At 40.7% G+C, this 21,335-nt stretch overlaps 1 protein-coding gene across 1 annotated transcript in view; it reads right to left on the minus strand.

The window, feature by feature from the left end:
* LOC140481772 (uncharacterized) overlaps positions 1–21,335 on the minus strand; it is a 561,406-nt gene that overhangs the window by 466,022 nt on the left and 74,049 nt on the right. The window contains exon 2 of the mRNA XM_072578304.1: positions 14,316–14,418. Coding sequence (XP_072434405.1) covers positions 14,316–14,418 — 103 coding nt within the window. The remainder of the gene's footprint in view (positions 1–14,315; positions 14,419–21,335) is intronic.

Consider the following 21,335-nt stretch of genomic DNA (forward strand, 5'->3'; position numbering starts at 1 on the left):
TCTGTGGGAAGCTAGAGAAGTAATTGCTGAGCCTCTTGCTGAGATATTTATATCATTGATAGTCACAGGTGATGTGCCAGAAGACTGGAGGTTGGCAAATGTGGTGCCACTGTTTAAGAAGGGTGGTAAAGATAAGCCATGGAACCATAGACCGGTGAGCCTGACCTCAGTGGTGGGCAAGTTGTTGGAGGGAATCCTGAGGGACAGGATGTACATGTATTTGGAAAGGCAAGGACTGATTCGGGATAGTCAACATGGCTTTGTGCGTGGGAAATCATGCCTCACAAACTTGATTGAGTGTTTTAAACAAGTAACAAAGAAGATTGATATGGGTAGAGTAAAGATGTGATCTATATGGACTTCAGTAAGACGTTCGACAAAGTTCCCCATGGGAGACTAATTAGCAAGGTTAGATCTCATGGAATACAGGAGAACTAGCCATTTGGATACAGAACTGGCTCAAAGGTAGAAGACAGAAGGTGGTGGTGGAGGGTTCGTTTTCAGAGTGGAGGCCTGTGACCAGTGGAGTGCCACAAGGATCGGTGCTGGGCCCTCTACTTTTTGTCATTTACATAAATGATTTGGATGCGAGCATAAGAGATGCAGTTAGTAGGTTTGAAGATGACACCAAAATTGGAGGTGTAGTGGACAGCGAAGAGGATTACGTCAGATTAAAACAGGATCTGGACCAGATGGGCCAATGGGCTGAGAAGTGGCAGATGGAGATTAATTCAGATAAATGCAAGGTGCTGCATTTTGGGAAAGCAAATCTTAACAGGACTTATACACTTAATAGTAAGGTCCGAGGGAGTTTTGCTGAACAAAGAGACCTTGGTGTGCAGGTTCATAACTCCTTGAAAGTGGAGTCGCAGATAGATAGGATAGTGAAGAAGGCGTTTGGTATGCTTTCCTTTATTGGTCAGAGTAAAGAGTACAGGAGTTGGGAGGTCATGTTGTGGCTGTATAGGATATTGGTTAGGCCACCGTTGGAATATTGCATGCAATTCTGGTTTCCTTCCTATCGGAAAGATGTTGTGAAACTTGAAAGGATTCAGAAAAGATTTACAAAGATGTTGCCAGGGTTGGAGGATCTGAGCTACAGGGAGAGGCTAAACAGGTTGGGGCTGTTTTCCCTGGGGCATCGGACGCTGAGGGGTGACCTTATAGAGGTTTACAAAATTATGAGGGGCATGGATAGGATAAATAGGCAAAGTCTTTTCCCTAGGGTAGGGGAGTCCAGAACTAGAGGGCATAGGTTTAGGATGAGAGGGGAAAGATATAAAAGAGACCTAAGGGACAACTTTTTCACGCAGAGGGTGTATGGAATGAGCTGCCAGAGGAAGTGGTGGAGGCTGGTACAATTGCAACATTTAAGAGGCATTTGGATGGGTATATGATTAGGAAGGGTTTGGAGGGATATGGGTCAGGTGCTGGCAGGTGGGACTAGATTGGGTTGGGATATCTGGTCGGCATGGACGGTTTGGACCGAAGGGTCTGTTTCCATGCTGTACATCTCTATGCCTCTATTCAAGTGCAGCCATACCAGAGTTTTGCACAGCTGTAACATGACCTCATGGCTCCGAAACTCAATCCCTCTACCAATAAAAGCCAATACACCATATGCCTTCTTAACAACCCTATCAATCTGGGAGGCAACTTTCAGGGATCTATGCACGTGGACACCAAGATCTCTCTGCTCATCTATACTTCCAAGAATCTTACCATTAGCCCATTACTCTGTATTTCTGTTGCTCCTTCCAAAGTGAACCACCTCACACGTATCCTCATTAAACTCCATTTGCCACCTCTCAGCCCAGCTCTGCAGCTTATCTACATCCCTCTGTAACCTGCAACATCCTTCTGCACTGTCCACAACTCTACCGACTTTAGTGTCATCCGCAAATTTACTAACCCATCCTTCATCCAGATCATTTATAAAAATGACAAATAGCAGTGGCCCCAGAAGAGATCCTTGCGGTACACTCGTAACTGAACTCCAGGATGAACATTTCCCATCAATCACCACCCTTTGTCTTCTTTCAGCTAGCCAATTTCTGATCCAAACCGCTAAATCACCTTCAATTCACTGTCTCCATATTTTCTGAAACAGCCTACGATGGGGAACCTTACCAAATGTTTTACTGAAATCCATATACACCACATCAACTGCTTTACCCTCATCCACCTGTTTGGTCACCTTCTCAAATAACTCAATAAGGTTTGTGAGGCATGACCTACCCTTCACAAACCGTGTTGACTGTCCCTAATCGAATTATTCCTTGTGAGGACAGCTCCATACTATCATCATCCAATGGTCTGGCAAAAAGAACAGTCCAAATTTTGAAGGCAAGCTTAAAGAAATAGACTACAGCCTCACTCAAAACCAAACCGTCCCAGTTCCTATTTGATTATGGGACCACCCTCATGCAACTACAGGGATAGCTCCAGCAGAGTTGCTAACGGGAGAAGACTCCACACCAGGTTAAATCTGATTTTCCTGCACCTGGAGGGAGGGTAAAACAGCATCAGGAATGCTAATACCAGATACAAGAAGCGAGAAAGATAGTTTACTTCATGGGACAATGTTTAGTGTAAGAAATTTGGAATAGCCCTACATGGGTAAGAAGTTTGGTCAACGTGAGGGAAGTATCAAGTTTGGATAGGTGCGACGGTCCTGAACAAGCACATGGACCATATGAAAGCTGCAAATGCACAAACACACAAACGGTGTAGGAGTAAAACTTGCTCATCTCCTCGACAGCCTTTCCAGCTGTTCAGGAAAGTGTTTAAGGTACCTCAGAACTGAGACGAACACGGCAGATGTAACTGCCTCGATACCTTTACTGCCTGAAGAGAATGAATTTCTTCCAAGATGCTTCAGGCACAAGAGGCAAGCTACTGTGCGTTAGATGCCATCCATATCTGAGGCAGAGTTGGAGGAACCTGACCCGGTGCTAAAATACCCCGAAAGGAACTACAATAAAAAACAAACCCATATCCTAGGACTCAGAGGGGGAGGGACATAGTGACTAGGATGAGATCAGCCAACGTAATAGAATATAAGTTCCGTGATTGGGTCTGTTCATCTGGCCAATTCAGGCAGCCCTGGCTGATAGATAAAAACAAGAGGGTCAGACATTCTGTTCACTCTGAGAGCTGGCTCCGAGGGAGCTGGGTCAGTGTCAAGGAGTCTCCAATTATAAATAAAGGGTAACTTGGTGATGAAATATCAGCCTCTGAAGTTATTTCAGGAACCACTCCATAGAATTAAAATTACAATTACAATTAAATTCTATGGTCACGTGTGCTCTAGTACAGAAGTACATGAATACAGTGAACAGTGTACAATGTAGCCATTCCCGGTACCATCTGAGGTAAAAAGGTACCTGGGTACAATATCTTAGGTACAAAATAGAAAAATAAAGAAATAATGTTATAAGTTAAACATTACAGTACTTGTTAATATAAAGTAGAAGAATAAACAAATAAAGATATAAGCTAAACATTACTATCCTTCTTAGTATTAAGTAAATAAAAAGAAATAAAGTTAAAATTTCAAGTCTTAAGTCCTTAGCCATGCTAGGCTTGCACTCCCTACAAGGACACGATCTCCACTGCTTTGGTGTTCAACTGCTGAGCGACCACAGCTAGTGAATGATCCAAGTCTGTGCCATCTAACAGTTATCATGATACCTATAAATGGCACAAATTCACCATCTTCCTGATGCTTTGATCCAGCAATCCAACTCAGAGGCAGGTTATATGAAGAATGGACAAGTTTGACAAATTAGAACAATGCAGGATAACATACTGTTCAGCAGACAGAGAAAAACAGCCATGACGGGTGGGGAGAAGAAAAGCAATGGAGAATGGCGAGAACAGGTGGAAAGATGGGGCCAAGGTCCAACAACAGATTTAATGTTGAGTTTGCAGGAACCTCACCCAACTCCATGTTTACTTTTAATATTTTTTAAAACTTAGATTTTGGCAGCAACTTTCAATGGTGCCTTTATTAATTTGTACTTTGAGGCACTAAATAAGTATATACTCCTCATTTGCTTAGGCAAAGGAATTAACGTCCATTTAAGGTGTGGGTCTTAGATATTTCCTTTGACACTTTTATAGACACAAAACAGGTGCAGCATCATTGAATTCTAAGTTTGGCGTCTACCATTCATATTGTTCTTAGCAGATAGCAGTAGAGCAGGGTTTTATGCCTGATAATACGAATGCCTACTTTAAAATATTGTGCAACTCCAGATCTATTCACTATATTGTCACCTGCAATTTTTTTTCTATTATTTGTTTTTTTTTTACAGAATTTTTATGCAACTTGCTGCAATCGTATCATACAAATCAAGTTATCAAAATCCCACCCAACAGACTGCGTGCACACTCTAGTGATTTTCGTTGGTAATTACATATTCTGGTTCCATCTCTCTGGAGCTCTGAATGATGAGCTTGGAGTTATTTATTCTCTATGCTCAGTTTCAACTGCTGTACTTTCACTCATTTTTATGGCACCGCTTGGCTCATATAGAGAAAAAAAAATAAATGAAATAGAAAAGCCCCTGCCAGTCTTTTATTTGGTTTTGGGGAAAAAAAATTCTGCATTCATTGACTTCAGATTTGATTTTAGCAGTGAGACACTGGGACAGTTAAGTTTGTATTTTTCAGTGCCCAGTTTTATCCACTATCACATTTTGCCAAAAAAAACCTAAATCAAAGTCTTCTGAGGTTCTTTGCAATATTAGCATTAGCCTCCTGATGAAGGGCTTTTGCCCGAAACGTTGATTTCGCTGCTCGTTGGATGCTGCCTGAACTGCTGTGCTCTTCCAGCACCACTAATCCAGTGTTTGATTTTCAGCATCTGCAGTCATTGTTTTTGCCTTGTTTTTTCCATAGTATATGTCAGGCAGTGGCTACAAGTCTTGGAAATCTGCAGTTAGGACCATTTTACTTTAGATGTCAAATTCTATGAGCGGGACCAGCAATACTGCACAGAACGATAATCTCTCAATCTCATTTACCCAGTGTCTTTTTTCCATTTCTTCTCTATCTCTCTTTCCCATCAAGGACCATAAAGATAAAAATAGGAGTTAAGTACAGGTTGCAGACATTTTTATTAACTCAGAGACTTCAACTCAGCCAAGACTGAATGAATGAAATATTCCACTGTTTGCAGGTTATTCAACTCATGTATGAAATTATCTTTGTCAGGCTAAGTCAGGCTCAAACTTATGCCATCAACTGGTTCTAAATTGGCAAGTTCACTCAGAATAGATCATTGGGTGGTTGGAGAAGAAAGACAAAAACGCCTCACATTTGTCCAGAAAAATATGGATGTTCTTTTTGAGATTGATCTGAGACATTAGTCCTGCACTTCTGTCCTAATGACAACTCAGCAGCAGTGGGGTTCTAAACCTAGCTACATAAATTCATTAAGGCCTTCAATCCCTCTGCACGGTACTTTTTTTTTTGGAATAGCAATACTGTCCTCAACATGTTCAATGTCACGAAAGAGGAACAAGTCTTTCTGAACAGCAACAGATAACAGTGGTGCCAAGGGAACTTCAAATGAGAACATTTCAAAACAACTGGACTGTGTTCTCCAGTGGCTACAGAGATATGAGAGGCTTACCACCCTTCTCAGCAGAAATCATTTTGTGAGGATTATGTCCCAAACTGAGGACCTGTTTATCTTTTACCCTTCCAGAAATATACAAAAGTGAGTTAAAAACCAACTGCAACCCCTGGTCAGTGTTAGTGGATTAATGTGCTACTATGAATTAAAGTGCTACAAAACAACAAGTAGACACCCCTGTGACATGGTTAAAGAAAGACTCACTTTCACTCTGGGTGCTGGATGCTAGGCAAGCCAGTGAAGTCAATGTCAAAAAGAGGACAAAACCATGTTAGCTAACTTGCAGAGCCAAGAATCTTGAAATCACTTAGTTCACTGCCAGTGCTACTGGTATTATTGAATTTAATGGTTACAACATTCCAACTTCTACTCTTCATGGAACGAGAGACTGATTCATATAAGAATCATAGAGTCATACAGCATGGAAACACAACCTTCAGTCCAACTAGTCCAAATCAACCTTGCTCCCAAACTAAACTACATTTAGAACATAGAACATAGAAAAGTACAGCACAGAACAGGCCCTTTGGCCCACAATGTTGTGCCGAGGTTTAATCCTAATGTAAAATATAATAACTTAACCTACGTACCCCTCAACTCAGTGGTATCCACATGCATGTCCAGCAGTCACTTAAATGTCCCTAACTCTGCTTCCACCACCACAGCTGGCAACACATTCCATGCATTCGCAACTCTCTGCATAAAGAACATACCTCTGATGTCTCCTTTATACCTTCCTCCTAACATCTTCAAACTATGACTCCTCGTACCAGTCAGTCCTGCACTGGGGAAAGGTCTCTGGCTATTGACTCTATCTACTCCACTCATTATCTTGTATACCTCAATCAGGTTTCCTCTCTTGCTCCTTCTCTCCAAAGAGAAAGATCAGAGCTTATTCAACCTTTCTTCATAAGGCAAGCTCTCCAGTCCAGGCAGCATCCTGGTAAACCTTCTTCGTACCCTCTCCAAAGCCTCTGTATCTTTCCTATAGTAGGGTAACCAGGACTGGACACAATATTCCAAGTGTGGTCTCACTAGGGATTTGTAGAGCTGTAGCAAAACCTCGTGGCTCTTAAACTCGATCCCCCTGTTAATGAAAGCCAAAACACCATATGCTTTCTTAACAATCCCATCCACTTGGGTGGCAACTTTGAGGGATCTATGTACTTGCACACCCAGATCCCTCTGTTCCTCCACATTGCCAAGAATCCTGTCTTTAATCCTATATTCAGCATTTGAGTTCGACCTTCCAAAATGCATCACTTCGCATTTATCCAGGTTGAGCTCCATCTGCCATTTCTCAGCCCAACTCTGCAACTATGTCGGGCTGCAGCCTGTAGTAGCCCTTGATACTATCAACGACACCTTCAACTTTTGTGTCATTTACAAATTTACTAACCCACCCCTCAACCTCCTCATCCAAGTCATTTATAAAAACTACAAAGAGTAGAGGCCCAAGAACAGAGCCCTGCGGGACTCCATTGAACACTGACCTCTAGGCAGAATACTTTCCATCTACAATCACTCTGTGAATTCTGTCAGCCAGCCAATTCTGAATCCAGATAGCCAAATCTCCATGTATCCCATACTTCCTGACTTTATGAATGAGCCTACCATGGGGAACCTTATCAAATGCCTTGCTGAGGTCCATATACACCATATCCACTGCTCGACCTTTGTTGACCTGTCTTGTCACCTCCTCAAAGAGCTCAATAAGATTAGTGAGGCATGACTTGCCCCTCACAAAGCCACTCTAACTGCTTTTAATCACACTGTGCTTTGCCAAATAGTCATAAATCCTATCCCTCAATATTCTTTCCAAAACTTTGCTGACCACAGACGTAAGACTGACTAGTCTGTAATTGCCAGGGATTTCCCGATTACTCTTCTTGAAAAGAGGAACAACACTCGCCTCCTTCCAATCCTCCAGTATGACTCCCATGGAGAGTGAGGAGGCTTAGCAACCTCCTTTCTCACTTACCAAAGCAACCTAGGATAAATCTGGTCTGGCCCTGGGGACTTATCAATCTTAATGTTTTCCAAAATTTCCAGCACATTTGGCCCATATCCCTCCAAATCTTTCCTATATTTATTCAAATGTATTTTAAACATTGTAACTTCACTTGCATCCACTACTTCCTCTAGTAGTTCATTCCACTGTGTAAAAAGGTTGCCTCTCATATCCTTTTGAGATCTCTCTCTCTAACCTTAAAAACATGCCTCTTGATCTTGAGATCTCACACCCTACAGAAAAGACCTCTGCTGTTCACCTTACCTATGCCCCTCATGACTTAATGAATCTTTATAAGGTCACCCCTTAACAGTCCAGTGAAAAAAGTCTCAGACTATCCAGCCTCTCCTTTAACTCAAGCCCTCCATTACCGACAACACCCTGGTAAATCTTTTCTGAATCTTCTGCAGTATAATAATATCCTCCTTATAACAGAGCAACCAGAACTGCACACAGTACCCCAGAAGAGGCCTAACCAACATCCTGTACAACCTCAACATGACATCTCAACACCTACATTCAAAGGTCTGAGCAATGAAGGCAAGCATGCTAAGTGCCTTCTTAACCACCCTAACTATCTATGATGCAAAGTTCAAATAATTATGTACCTGAATCCCTAGATCTCTCTGTTATACAATTCAAAGTAGATCTCTGGGTAATGTTGTAGAAGTCCTGCCCTTGTTTGTTTTACCAAATTGCAATACCTCGCATTTCTCTAAATTAAACTCCATCCGCCACTCCTCAGCGCATAGATTCAATTGATCAAGATCTCTTTATAATCTTTGATAACTTTATTCACTCCCCACTATACCACCAATTTTTATATCATCCATAAACTTACTAACCATGCCTCTGAAATTCTCATCCAAATTGATTATATAAATGACAGACAAAGGTGGACCCAGTACTGACCTCTGTGGAACATTGCTGATCACAGGGCTCCAATCTTTCTCTAGTAGGAACATTTATATATTAATAAAGAAAATTTTCTTGAACACATTTAACAAATTCCTCTCCATCCAAACCTTTACCACTACAGCAGTCCTAGTCAATGTTTATAAAATTAAAATCCCCAACTATTATTTTTATATATATCTGAGATCCCTCGACATATTTGCTCTTCAATTTCCCTGTGACTTTGGTGAAACTTATAGTTTAATACCATCAAAGTGATTATCCCTTTCTTTGGACAATATATCTTTTAACAGTATTGTTTACTTGATTCATGTTTCTAATCTATGTCAATGTGTGCCATCGATTTTTGTTTTCACATTTAATAGCTAGTAAAGTACTTTTTCTTTAAATTATGAAAGCCTGGTTAATTTGGCACTTTATAAAAAATAGATAATTGTCAGCATTTATAGTTTAACTGAAAACTGGCATGTTCTGAAAATATTGCAATGGAATTCTCTCTTTAAGGACTAATGCCACTGTACACACTGCTAACCAATCCTTTGGCATTTCACATAAAGATGAACAGCACAGAAACAGACCCTTTGATCCAACTTGTCCATGCTGACCAGATATCCTAAATTAATCTAGTCCTCATTTGCCAGTATTTGGCCCATATCCCTCTAACCTCTTCATATTCATCTACCCATCCAGATGCCTTTTAAATGTTGTAATTGTACCAGCCTCCATCACTTCCTCTGGCAGCTCATTCCATACATGCACCACTGTTTGTGTGTAAAAATTGCCCCTTAGATCTCTTTTAAGTCTTTGCACTCTCATCCTAAACTTATGCCTTCTAGGGAAAAGAATCTTACCTATTTACCCTATCCATGCCCCTCATGATTTTATAAACCTCTATAAGGTTACCCCTCAGCTTGTGACGCTCCAGTGAAAATAGCTCCAGCTGACTCAATCTTTCCCTATGGCTCAAACCCTCCAACCCTGCAATATCCTTGTAAATCTTTTCAGAACTCTTTCAAGTTTTGCAACATCCTTCCTATAGCAGGGAGAGCAGAACTGCACACAATATTCCAAAAGTGGGTGAACCAATGTCCTGTACAGCTGCAACATGACCTCCCAACTCCGATACTCAATGGTCTGAACAATTGAGGGGTGTTTAGGTTAGGTTGATTTTAGATTAAGATAAATGCTCGGCAAAACAGGCTGAAGGGCCTGTACTATGCCATACTGTTCAATATTTTATATGAAGGAAAGCATACCAAACACCTTAATTATCCTAAATATCTGCGATTTAACTTTCAAGTAACTATGAACCTACACTCCAAGGTCTCTTTGTTCAGCAACATTCCCCAGGATCTTATCATTACATATATAAGTCCTGCCCTGATTTGCCTTTCCAAAATGCAGCACCTCATATCTACCTAAATTAAACTCCATCTGCCACTCCCTGGCCCATTGGCCCATCTGATCAAGATCCCATCATACTCTGAGGTAACCTACTTTGTTGTTCGCTACACCTGCAATTTTGATGTCATCTGCAAACTTACTAACCATATCTCCTATATTCACATCCAAATCATTTATATAAATGAGGAAAGGCAGTGGACTCAGCATTGATCTTCCACCGCCATCCTGTCTTCTACCTTCGAGCCAGTTTTGTACCCAAATAGTTAGTTCTCCCTGTATTCCATGAGATCTAACCTTGCTAACCAGTCTACCATGAGGAATGTTGTTAAAAATCTTACTGACGTCCATGTAGATCATGTCCACCACTCTGCCCTCATCAATGCTCTTCGTTACTTCTTCAAAAACCTCAATCAAGCTTGTGAGATACGATTTCCCATGCACAAAGCCATGTTGACTATCCCTAATCAATCCTTGCCTATCCAAATACATGTAAATCCTTCCCTTAGGATTCCCTCCAACAATGTGCCCACCATCGATTTCAGGCCCACTGGTCTATAGTTCCCTGGCAATGTCCTTACCACCTTTCTTAAACAGTGGCACCACGTTAGCCAACTTCCAACCTTCCAGCACCTCACCTGTGACTATCAATGATACAAATATCTCAGCAAGAGGCCCAGCAATCACTTCCCTGGCTTCCCACAAAGTTCTAGGGTACACCTGAAAAGGCCATGAGGATTTATCCATCTTTATACATTTTAAGACATCCAGCATCTCCTCCTCTGCAATATGGACATTTTTCAAGATGTCACCATCTATTTCCCCACATTCCACATCTTCCATGTCCTTCTTCACAGTAAATACTGATGCAAAATACTCGGTTAGTATCTCCCCCATCTCCTGCGGTTCCACACATAGGCTGCCTTGATGATCTTTGAGGGGAGGATAGGGACTAGATTAGAGTGGTGCTAAAAAAGCACAGCAGGTCAGGCAGCATTTGAGGAGCAGGAAACTCGACGTTTCGGGCAAAAGCCCTTCATCAGGAATAGATCTTTGAGGGGTCATATTCTCTCCCTAGTTATTCTTTTGTCCTTAGTGTAGTTGTAAAATCCTTTTGAATTCTCCTTTACCCTATTTGCCAAAGCTATCGAAGGTCCCCTTTTTTGTCTTCCTGATTTCCCTCTTAAAAATACTCCTTGTGCCTTTATACTCTTCTAAGGATTCATTTGGTCTCTGATATCTACACCTGACATATGCTTCCTTCTTTTTCTTAAACAAAACCTCAATTTCTCTAGTTCTCTACTTATATTCTTGCCTAATACTTTCAAAATTGGCCTTCCTCAAATTTAGAACTTCAACTTTCAGATCCTTGGATGCTGCCAGACTGGCTGTGCTTTTCCAGCACCACACGTTTTGACTCTGATCGCCAGCATTTGCAGTCCTCACTTTCTCCCACTTTTAGATCCTGACCACAAATAAGAGTCAATTCTACAATAAGAATGAGGATTGGAAGTGCAACAGAAGGAGAATAAAGGAATGATCATCTTTGGCTGAGAAGTCTGAATGCATAGACATCAAAGACCCTGTTTTCAAAGGAGCTGTGATTAAGCTGCATTGGTCTTGTATGCAGGCAGTAGAAATGATTTCCATACATTTGATTAAAATGATTGGTAAATTGGAGGTATGTATTTATTGCCTCCACATCATGTCGCAGGACGTTTCTCATGACCTATGTAACATTTTTAAGAGAATTACAGTGCAGAAGACTGAAGTAATCAAAAATAGATTTCAAACATTTTGGTTGAGTTCCACTGTAGCAGTTACCAGTCCTACAAAAGATCAAGTCAGTCCTTTCAAGTCAGTCTGCACATATTTGCATGTCAAGATCTCTTCAGAGAGTGGCACTAACTCTACCTCCTTAAGGCCTTCAGCAGTACCTACATTATAGTGTGATTCAGGGATTATCTAATTAGCCTTAATTATTACATTCAACTGGCTACTGAAAGCTGGTCCATCTTGGACAGCGATTTTCCTGAAGCATGAGTCATCTCATGTCTCGGAAAGTTCCAGGGGAGATTTCCAAACCATTGACCATTTGATCTCTCATAAGTCATGAAGCACCTCTTAGAGGAACTAGATTATAGGTTTGAGTAAATATAGTAGGTGGCATAAAAGAATGAACATTAGTAGTACTCATTTTCAGGTATTTAATTTGGGGATGTCACCTGACTCTTCAAAGCCCTTCCACTATCTACAAGGCACAAGTCAAGAGTGTGATGGAATACCCTCCACTTGCCTAGATGGGTGCAGCTCCAATAATGCTCAAGAATATTGACATTATTCAGGACAAAGCAGCCTGCTTGATTGGCACCACACCCACAAGCATCCACTCCATCTACCACAGACACTCAGTAGTGGGAGTGTGCGCCATTGACATGCATACATGTCAAAATTCATCACATATCTTCAGAAAGCACCTTCATAACCCACAATCACTTCCTTCTAAGAAGGGTAAGGGCAGCAGATGCATGGGAACACCACCACCTTCAAATTTCTCTCCAAGTCTCTCACCATCCTGACTTGGAAATATATCGCCATTCCTTCACTGTTACTGGGTCAAAATTCTGGAATTCTCTCCCTAAGGGCATTATGGGTCTACCTCAGCAGATGAATTGTAGCAATTTAAGAGTACGGCTCACCACTAGCTAGGCAACAAGGACAGTCAATAAATGCTTAAATTTTATGGGTTTTGATAAATCAGGGAAAATGTAAATTTCTGTCGGATGAAGGTACTGGCACAAATCTTTTGCCTTGAAGGACTTTGTAAGCATGTTGCAACTAAGGCAGTTTTATTTTCAGGCAATTGAAAGCTTTCCTGAATTCACAGAAAATTACGTTTCCAATTTCCAATTGGCTTCTAGTGAGCTTGTAGAAAGGGACACATGGTAAGGCTCTGGGGAGTGTTGCTGAACAAAGAGACCTTGGAGTGCAGGTTCATAGTTTTTTTAAATTAGAGTCGCAAGTAGATAGGATAGTGAAGAAGGCATTTGGATGCTTTCCTTTATGGTCAGAGCATTGAGTATAGGAGTTGGAAGGTCATGTTGTACAAGACATTACAGGCCACTTTTGAAATATTGCGTGCAATTCTGGTCTCCCTCCTATCAGAAGGATGTTGATAAACCTGAAAGGGTTCAGAAAAGATTGACAAAGATGTTGCCATGGTTGGAGAATTTGAGCGAGAGGGAGAGGCTGGATAGGCTGCGGCTGTTTTCCCTGGATCATCAGAGGCTGAAGAGTGACCTTATACAGGTTAATAAAATCATGAGGAGCACAGATAGGATAAATAGAGGTCTTTTCCCTGGAGTGGGGAAGTCCAAAGCTAGAGGGCATAGGTTTAAGGAGAGAGGGGAAAGATATAAAAGGGACCTAAGGGGCAGCTTTTTCATCCAGAGGGTGGTGCATGTATGGAATGAGCTACCAGAGGAAGTGGTGGAGGCTGGTACAATTGCAACATTTAAAAGGCAGCTGGACAGCTATATGAATAGGAAGGGTTTAGAGGGATATGGGCCAAGTGCTGGCAACTGGGACTCGATTAGGTTAGGACATCTGGTTGGCATGGATGAGTTGGACCAAAGTGTCTGTTTCCATCTCTATGATTATGAGATGCAGAATACAATACTGCTGACACCTGAAATTTTGATGGGTCCAGTTTCAAAACACCTCATTGGGCTATAATTGGACTGAACTGCTTGATGATTCTGACTAGCTTAAGTTAACTCGCTTGTACTTAGAAATAGAAAAGTACCTATTGGAACAGGTGTCATCATGTATAGTAGAGTTGATATTGATAATGTTATACCTTGCCTCTTCTAGAAGACAAATTCAATGTTCCTACCTATGCATTCCCCAAGTGTAGAAGGCGTGTAAGACAAGGGACGGAATATATTATAATGCCTTCTAGTTGACTGACATTCCGAATCTCATACATTTTCGAAAATCATTGGAAGATGTTAACAACTTATGAATCTGCACCTCAGCAGCAGTCAGCATTTCCAGATAAAGGAGAAAAGTGGTGCAAACAAAGATTAAGCTCAGTACTCCCACAAATCACATTTTTTGAGTCCGATAATATTTTCATGTCGCCTTCAAGGTTTTAAACAGCAAATTACGGGCAAACAGCATTCCTTTACAAAAACATAAAGGCCACAAATGACTAATAACGATTCAAATGTGGCTCAAGAGTGTATAAATCGAAGTCCTGTGGCTACTAAAAATTGTAACACTATTCCAAAAATTCAGAGTAGATCAATTAAATTCTCTAAATGCAAAACTGCTTGATCTTACCTTCAGCGCTCTCATTAAAGTGTACTGGTCTATTGCCATTCCTTTTTGGTACAGTTGCTCATAGGTGGAAAAGGCAAGCCTGGCATCATGGATCTCATTGAAACTAAAGAACAATTTAAAAATATAAATATACATACATATTACTTATCTGGTTGGAATTCCTAAACAGCAAACACTTTTGGTTAATCTGACTTCCAATTATTTTACAAATGGTTTTGCATAAGGTTGGTGAATAAGTGCTGAAAATGGATAATTAATATTTTGTAAAGCACAGAATAAAGTATTTATCTAGTCATATGCAATCCTTGATCAAAGTAGAACTAGTTTTGACCAGAATTTATGTGAGAAAAATCCAGCTAATTTGCTTTATTTCAGTTTGCGACAGCCAAATCTGAAGTAAAAAGCTTATTCACTGCTTTTTTATGTCAAGGTCAAAATCACTATATTGGGGATGATAGAAATTGAAATAAAACAGAAAATGCTGAGAAACACAATAGGTCTGGCAACATCTGTGGAGAGAGAAAAGGATTAACATTTAAAGTCTGATACGACTCTTCTTCAGAACTGAAAGAGGTTGAAAATGGTGTACTTTATACATCAGGGTGGTCTGAAAAGTCTCCACTTCTTCCTTGAAAAGAGGCCTGGACAGTCCCCATCAGTTATTATCATCCTATGCTTGACAGAGCTCACTCACACACTTTGAACAATAGGATTTGAACCCAGGTCCCCAGAATATTTCATGGGTCTCTGAATTAACAGTCCAGCAATAATACCACTAGGCCATCATCTCCTGACGCTACATAGAACATTCCTTGTTTCAGTACTACTCAAGCCCCACCCACAACTCTTTCTTTGATACATCATGCTTCCTGCTCTCATCTAGAATTTCAAAAACTCATTGTTTTTTGCTTCTAATTTCCATCTATCTTTCACCATCACATTCATTGTTTCCAATTCTGCAAACAGGCTGCGCAGCAATATCCACTACAAATCTAACAACTCTGCTTCCTGCAAGGATTAATTCCATTCTCCCAGTTTCTCCATCTGTCACATCTGTTCTGAAGAAACTACCTTCCAATACGTGCCTCCGGCATGTGCTCTTTGTCTTCAACCAAGAAATTGTCCCACCACAGTTGATAAGAACATTAGCCATCAGACTCATTTTCTGCACTCCATCATTCTGAACATGTCCACCCACCACCCCCAGTAGCCCCACCCCCACCAAGGGGAGTGCACCATGATACCTTCCCATGCAATCACATAAGGTATAACATTTGCTATTTCATCTCCTCCTTCCTCACTATCCAAAGCCCAAACACAACTTCCAGGTGAAACAATGTTTTACTTGTATTTCTTTAAATCTGGTCTACTGTATTTGCTGCTCATAATGCAGTCTCCTTTGCATTGGTGAGACCAAATGCAGACAGAGTGACCACTCTGTGGAATACTTCTGCTATGTGTGTAATAATAATAAACTTCCATGCTAACATTTTCATCCAGCAATGTTCTAACACAGCTCAATATAAGGTGGAGGAACAAGATATAGTTTTCTGCTAAGGCACTTCATAGACTTCAGGACTCAACAGTGACCACGCCAACTTCACAGCATGTTCAAGAAGACCACTCACCACAATCATCTATAGGATACTTAGGGATTGGAACAAATGTTGGCTTGCTAGCCATGCACAAGTCCCATGAAAGAAAAAAAGAAAATGGAAGGCAATTAACATTATCAGAACATTCAACATTACTTTTTTTTCCAAACTGCATGTTATTGGCTAAATCGTGAACCCCACCACAAGGCATGAGCAGTAACTGTTAGGAAGCGGATGCTTGCTAAAGATTTTAAAAGGTGCCTGATTTCAATTGAAGTGTTGTGACATATTGAGAGAGATTTGACTTAAATTCATGATTTTTCCCATAAGGTGATGTTGAAAATGCTAACTGTGGTTGTACAAACTTTGTCCACTAAAGGAATTCTGACAACTGCGTCTTTTCAGTCCAAATATCCTTCTGGCAATTGCACTGGTAAAGACAGTGTCTTTATATTTTTCTCTATTTTGCTTGTGGACTGAAATGAGAAAAGGACTGTTTTAAAAACCAAGGATTGTGGAAGCAATTGTTCTACATTTTAAAAGAAAGCTATTGTAGCATTGATTGTAGGTGCTGTTGCTTTGTCAACCAGTGGGGCAGATGTTTAGTTGCAGACAAACTGGCACCAGAGAGTGTGGACAAAATGACAGGTGGTGAGCAACAATTAGCTGATTGGTCTGTGCAATGCTGAGCAATTGTCTATGACAAAGGCCTTCTGCCTGCCAATGTGATTGGCTACCAGGTAGCTGAACAGATTGTGGTCATGGATGAGATAATCAGAAGCTTTTGGATCTCAAAAAAGAAGTGTTGTAATTTTGTCTGATGCAAAAATGCCTAATGCCTGAAGAAGGCCCATTTATTACTTTCTAGTTGCTGGAGGCTATTGTTTTTAACTGAGATGTTAGCGATTTTATGAGTTGTGAATCAGTCACTCTGAAAGCTTCCTGCAAGCCAATGAAAGTACCTGGAAAAGAGAGATAAGAGGAGCAGAAAGTGCTGGTGTGCCAAAATGATCAATTTAGTGAAATCTGTGGTTAGTGACTTTTGAATTACCTTCCCAGTATTTCCCTTCACCAATAACACTAATGGTTTTTGTATGTCTATCCACATGTATATGTGCATAGAGGGAGTTTTATAAGGGGGTTAGAGTTTTAACTATTGGAGTTATTTGTTGATAATTAATAGTTGTTTACCTGAAATAAAAATCTATTTATTTGTAATTAACAGGTAATTATTGTGAAGTACAAAAATTTGATCTTTGCTTTTCATTCACCTGGGTACAAAATACAGGTAAATTAGAAATTTTGCATACTTTGATAAAACCGTTAACTTTGGTGATAACTCTGGAAAGGCAGGGCTGGATTTCCAGCATGCTATTCTAGTAAGTTGTGACACACTCTGGCTTGAGGAAGAGAAACAACAAATTCTAGATTAGAGTGGTGCTAGAAAAGCACAGTAGTTCAGGCAGCATCCGATGAGCAGGAAAATCGACATTTTGGGCAAAAGCCCTTCATCAGGATTAGAGGAGAGAAACAACAGTCACACATGCTTACAATGCAGAACGAACTGATGGAAATACTTACATAACTCTTCTAAAGTAAACTTTAAGCAGTAGGACATGAAGTTCACTAGATTTTAGGTCTTAGTCAAGTTGAAGATTTGTTCATTATTAGATTTTTGCAAAGAACACCCCTAATTTACGATTCGCTTCCACTCTTTTAATATATCATAGAGGCCTGATCAGAACAAACAAATCTGAATCTACTTTCTGGAGTGTTGCTATACCCACATACCTCTGCGCACCAAGCACAAAATTGATTTCTGCTACATACTTGGTTCATGATGCATCTCAGGAACCCACACTTTACAACCAACTTGCTATGTGGTCCGTAAGTCACTGTAATAAGTATCATTAAACAGAGCATCACTGTCATCAAGTAACAAAACTGCACTTTAGACAGGTCTCCTGATTTTGTGTGATACAGTTCATAAACTTCATCTAATATAGAGTCATAGAGATGTACAGCGTGGAAACAGACCCTTCAGTCCAAACCGTCCATACCGACCAGATATCCCAACCCAATCTAGTCCCACCTACCAGCACCCAGCCCATATCCCTCCAAAATCCTTCCTATTCATATACCCATCCAAATGCCTCTTAAATGTTGCAATTGTACCAGCCTCCACCACTTCCTCTGGCAGTTCATTCCACACACATACCACCCTCTGCGTGAAAAAGTTGCCCCTTAGGGCTCTTTTATATCTTTCCCCTCTCACCCTAAACCTATGCCCTCTAGTTCTGGACTCACCGACTCCAGGGAAAAGACTTTGCCTATTTATCCTATCCATGCCCTTCATAATTTTGTAAACCTCTATAAGGTCACCCCTCAGCCTCTGACGCTCCAGGGAAAACAGCCCCAGCCTGTAGCTCAAATCCTCCAACCCTAGCAACATCCTTGTAAATCTTTTCTGAACCCTTTCAAGTTTCATAACATCTTTCTGATAGGAAGGAAACCAGAATTGCACGCAGTATTCCAATAGTGGCCTAACCAATGTCCTGTACAGTCGCAACATGACCTCCCAACTCCTGTACTCAATACTCTGACCAATAAAGGAAAGCATACCAAACACCTTCTTCACTATCCTATCTACCTGCGACTCCACTTTCAAGGAGCTATGAACCTGCACTCCAAGGTCTCTCTGTTCAGCAAGACTCCCTAGGACCTTACCATTAAGTGAATACGTCCTGCTAAGATTTGCTTTCCCAAAATGCAGCACCTTGCATTTATCTGAATTAAACTCCATCTGCCACATCTCAGCCCATTGGCCCATCTGGTCCAGATCCTGTTGTAATCGGAGGTAATCCTCTTCGCTGTCCACTACACCTCCAATTCTGGTGTCATCTGCAAACTTACTAACTGTACCTCTTATGCACACATCCAAATCATTTATGTAAATGACAAAAAGTAGAGGGCCCAGCACCAATCCTTGTGGCATTCCACTGGTCACAGGCCTCCAGTCTGAAAAACAACCCTTCACCACCACTCTCTGTCTTCTACCTTTGAGCCAGTCCTGTATCCAAATGGCTAGTTCTCCCTGTATTCCATGAGATCTAATCTTGCTAGAGTCTCCCTTCTTGAACGCCTTACTGAAGTCCATATAGATCACATCTACTGCTCTGCCCTCAATCTTCTTTGTTACTTCTTCAAAAAACTCAAATCAAGTTTATAAGACATGATTTCCCTTGCACAAAGCCATGTTGACTATCCCGAATCAGTCCTTGTCGTTTCAAATACATGTGCGTCCTATCCATCAGGATTCCCTCCAGCAATTTGCCCTCCACCAAGGTCAGGCTCACCAGTCTATAGTTCCCTGGCTTGTCTTTACTGCCCTTCTTAAACAGTGGCACCACGTTTGCCAACCTCCAGTCTTCCGGCACCTCATCTGTGTCTATCAATGATACAAATATCTGAGCAAGAGGCCCAGCAATCACTTCTCTAGCTTCCCACAGAGTTCTCGTGTACACCTGATCAGGTCCTGGGGAGTTATCCACTTTTAACCATTTGAAGACATCCAGCACTTCCTCCTCTGTAATCTGGACATTTTGCAAGATGTCACCATCTATTTCCCTACAGTCTATATCTTCCATATCCTTTTCCGCAGTAAATACTGATGCAAAATATTCATTTAGTATCGCCCCCATTTTCTGCGGCTCCACACAAAGGCTGCCTTGCTGATCTTTGAGGGTCCCTATTCTCTCCCCAGTTACCCTTTTGTCCTTAATATATTTGTAAAAACCCTTTGGATTCTCCTTAGTTCTATTTACCAAAGCTATCTCATGTCCCCATTTTGCCCTCCTGATTTCCCTCTTAAGTATACTCCTACTTTCTTTATACTCTTCTAAGGATTAACTCGATCTATCCTGTCTATATCTGACATATGCTTCCTTCTTTTTCTTAACCAAATCCTCAATTTCTTTAGTCATCCAGCATTCCCATACCTACCAGCCTTCCCTTTCACTCTGAAAGGAATATACTTTCTCTGGATTCTTGTTATCTCATTTCTGAAGGCTTCCCATTTTCCAGCCGTCCCTTTACCTGCGAACATCTGCCTCCAATCAGGTTTCGAAAGTTCTTGCCTAATACCGTCAAAATTGGCCTTTCTCCAATTTCGAACTTCAACTTTTAGATCTGGTCTATCCTTTTCCGTCACTATTTTAAAACGAATAGAATTATGGTCGCTGGCCCCAAAATGCTCCCCCCACTGACACCTCAGTCACCTGCCCTGCCTTATTTCCAAAGAGTAGGTCAAGTTTTGCACAATCTCTAGTAGGTACATCCACATACTGAATCAGAAAAGTGTCTTGTACACACTTAAGAAATATACTGTTGGATGGAATCTTTACCTAATGAGGCAACAGTGAAGGGGAGGGAGAGTAGGGCCTCAATACCTACTGGCAACCAAAGGAATTCAGTATTATCTCAGCTGAAAAATGCTTTCTCTCCTCCATTAACAGTCGTATCCTACATGAAATTCACTCCATAGATGCTGACTGATCTACTTTTTTATGCATTTGTTTTTGTTTCAAAGCATTTGTGATTTGCATTGCTGCTGTGCTTTGATTTTGTAATTTGGCGGTCTAGTTTTATGAGTGAAAGATTTCTCGAATGCTCCTCTCAACTGTTCTTCAACAAATCACAAGATAAAAAGCTTCCTGGAATGGGAAAAGAGGCGAGAAACATTTTCTAGAGAGGAACCCTACCATCTTGTCATCATTTCTCTCAACTTTTCTAAGTCCTCAGGAACACATCTAAAAGGAAATTTTAGATAACTGCAACAAGGACGCAGCAGGAATCCAGGCATGTGCTTCTCATACCTACCTAAAAATGGGCAGTCATGGATCGTTCCCAGTTTAATTGTCTCAAGCAAATAATCATTTCAGTGATTTCCCTGGAAATTTATTTCACACTTTACCGCTCTTTGAATGAATGAAAAGATTCCATTCTACTTTCTTCCTCATCCTTAATTTCCTCATTTTTAATCATCATTTTCTAGATTTTGTGCACGTAATTGCAGGGAAACAATGTGCTTTGATAATTTTTTTCATAACTTCAAGCAGAATCACAAGCTTATTATGCTGTACTGGTATGGTCTGATGCATCCAAAAGACTGCCATCCACTTTGTCATATTGGATGTACTGGGCAGGTATAACAGACTCTTGAGTATACCTGATACACCAGGAAATGCTCCTAAAGTGTAGATGTTGCCAAGAACTTCAATGAATTAAGCTATAGTGCTGGTGCATCAGGGAATTTTATTACACATAAGATTAACTGAGGCATGCTCAAGGTTTCTTTATAGCTTTATGTTTATAAGGCAATTGTATTTATTTTGTGAAACAATATAATGATAGGCTCATTACAAAC

The sequence above is a fragment of the Chiloscyllium punctatum genome, chromosome 10, assembly GCF_047496795.1.
Source record: "Chiloscyllium punctatum isolate Juve2018m chromosome 10, sChiPun1.3, whole genome shotgun sequence".
Classification (NCBI taxonomy): Eukaryota; Metazoa; Chordata; class Chondrichthyes; order Orectolobiformes; family Hemiscylliidae; genus Chiloscyllium; species Chiloscyllium punctatum.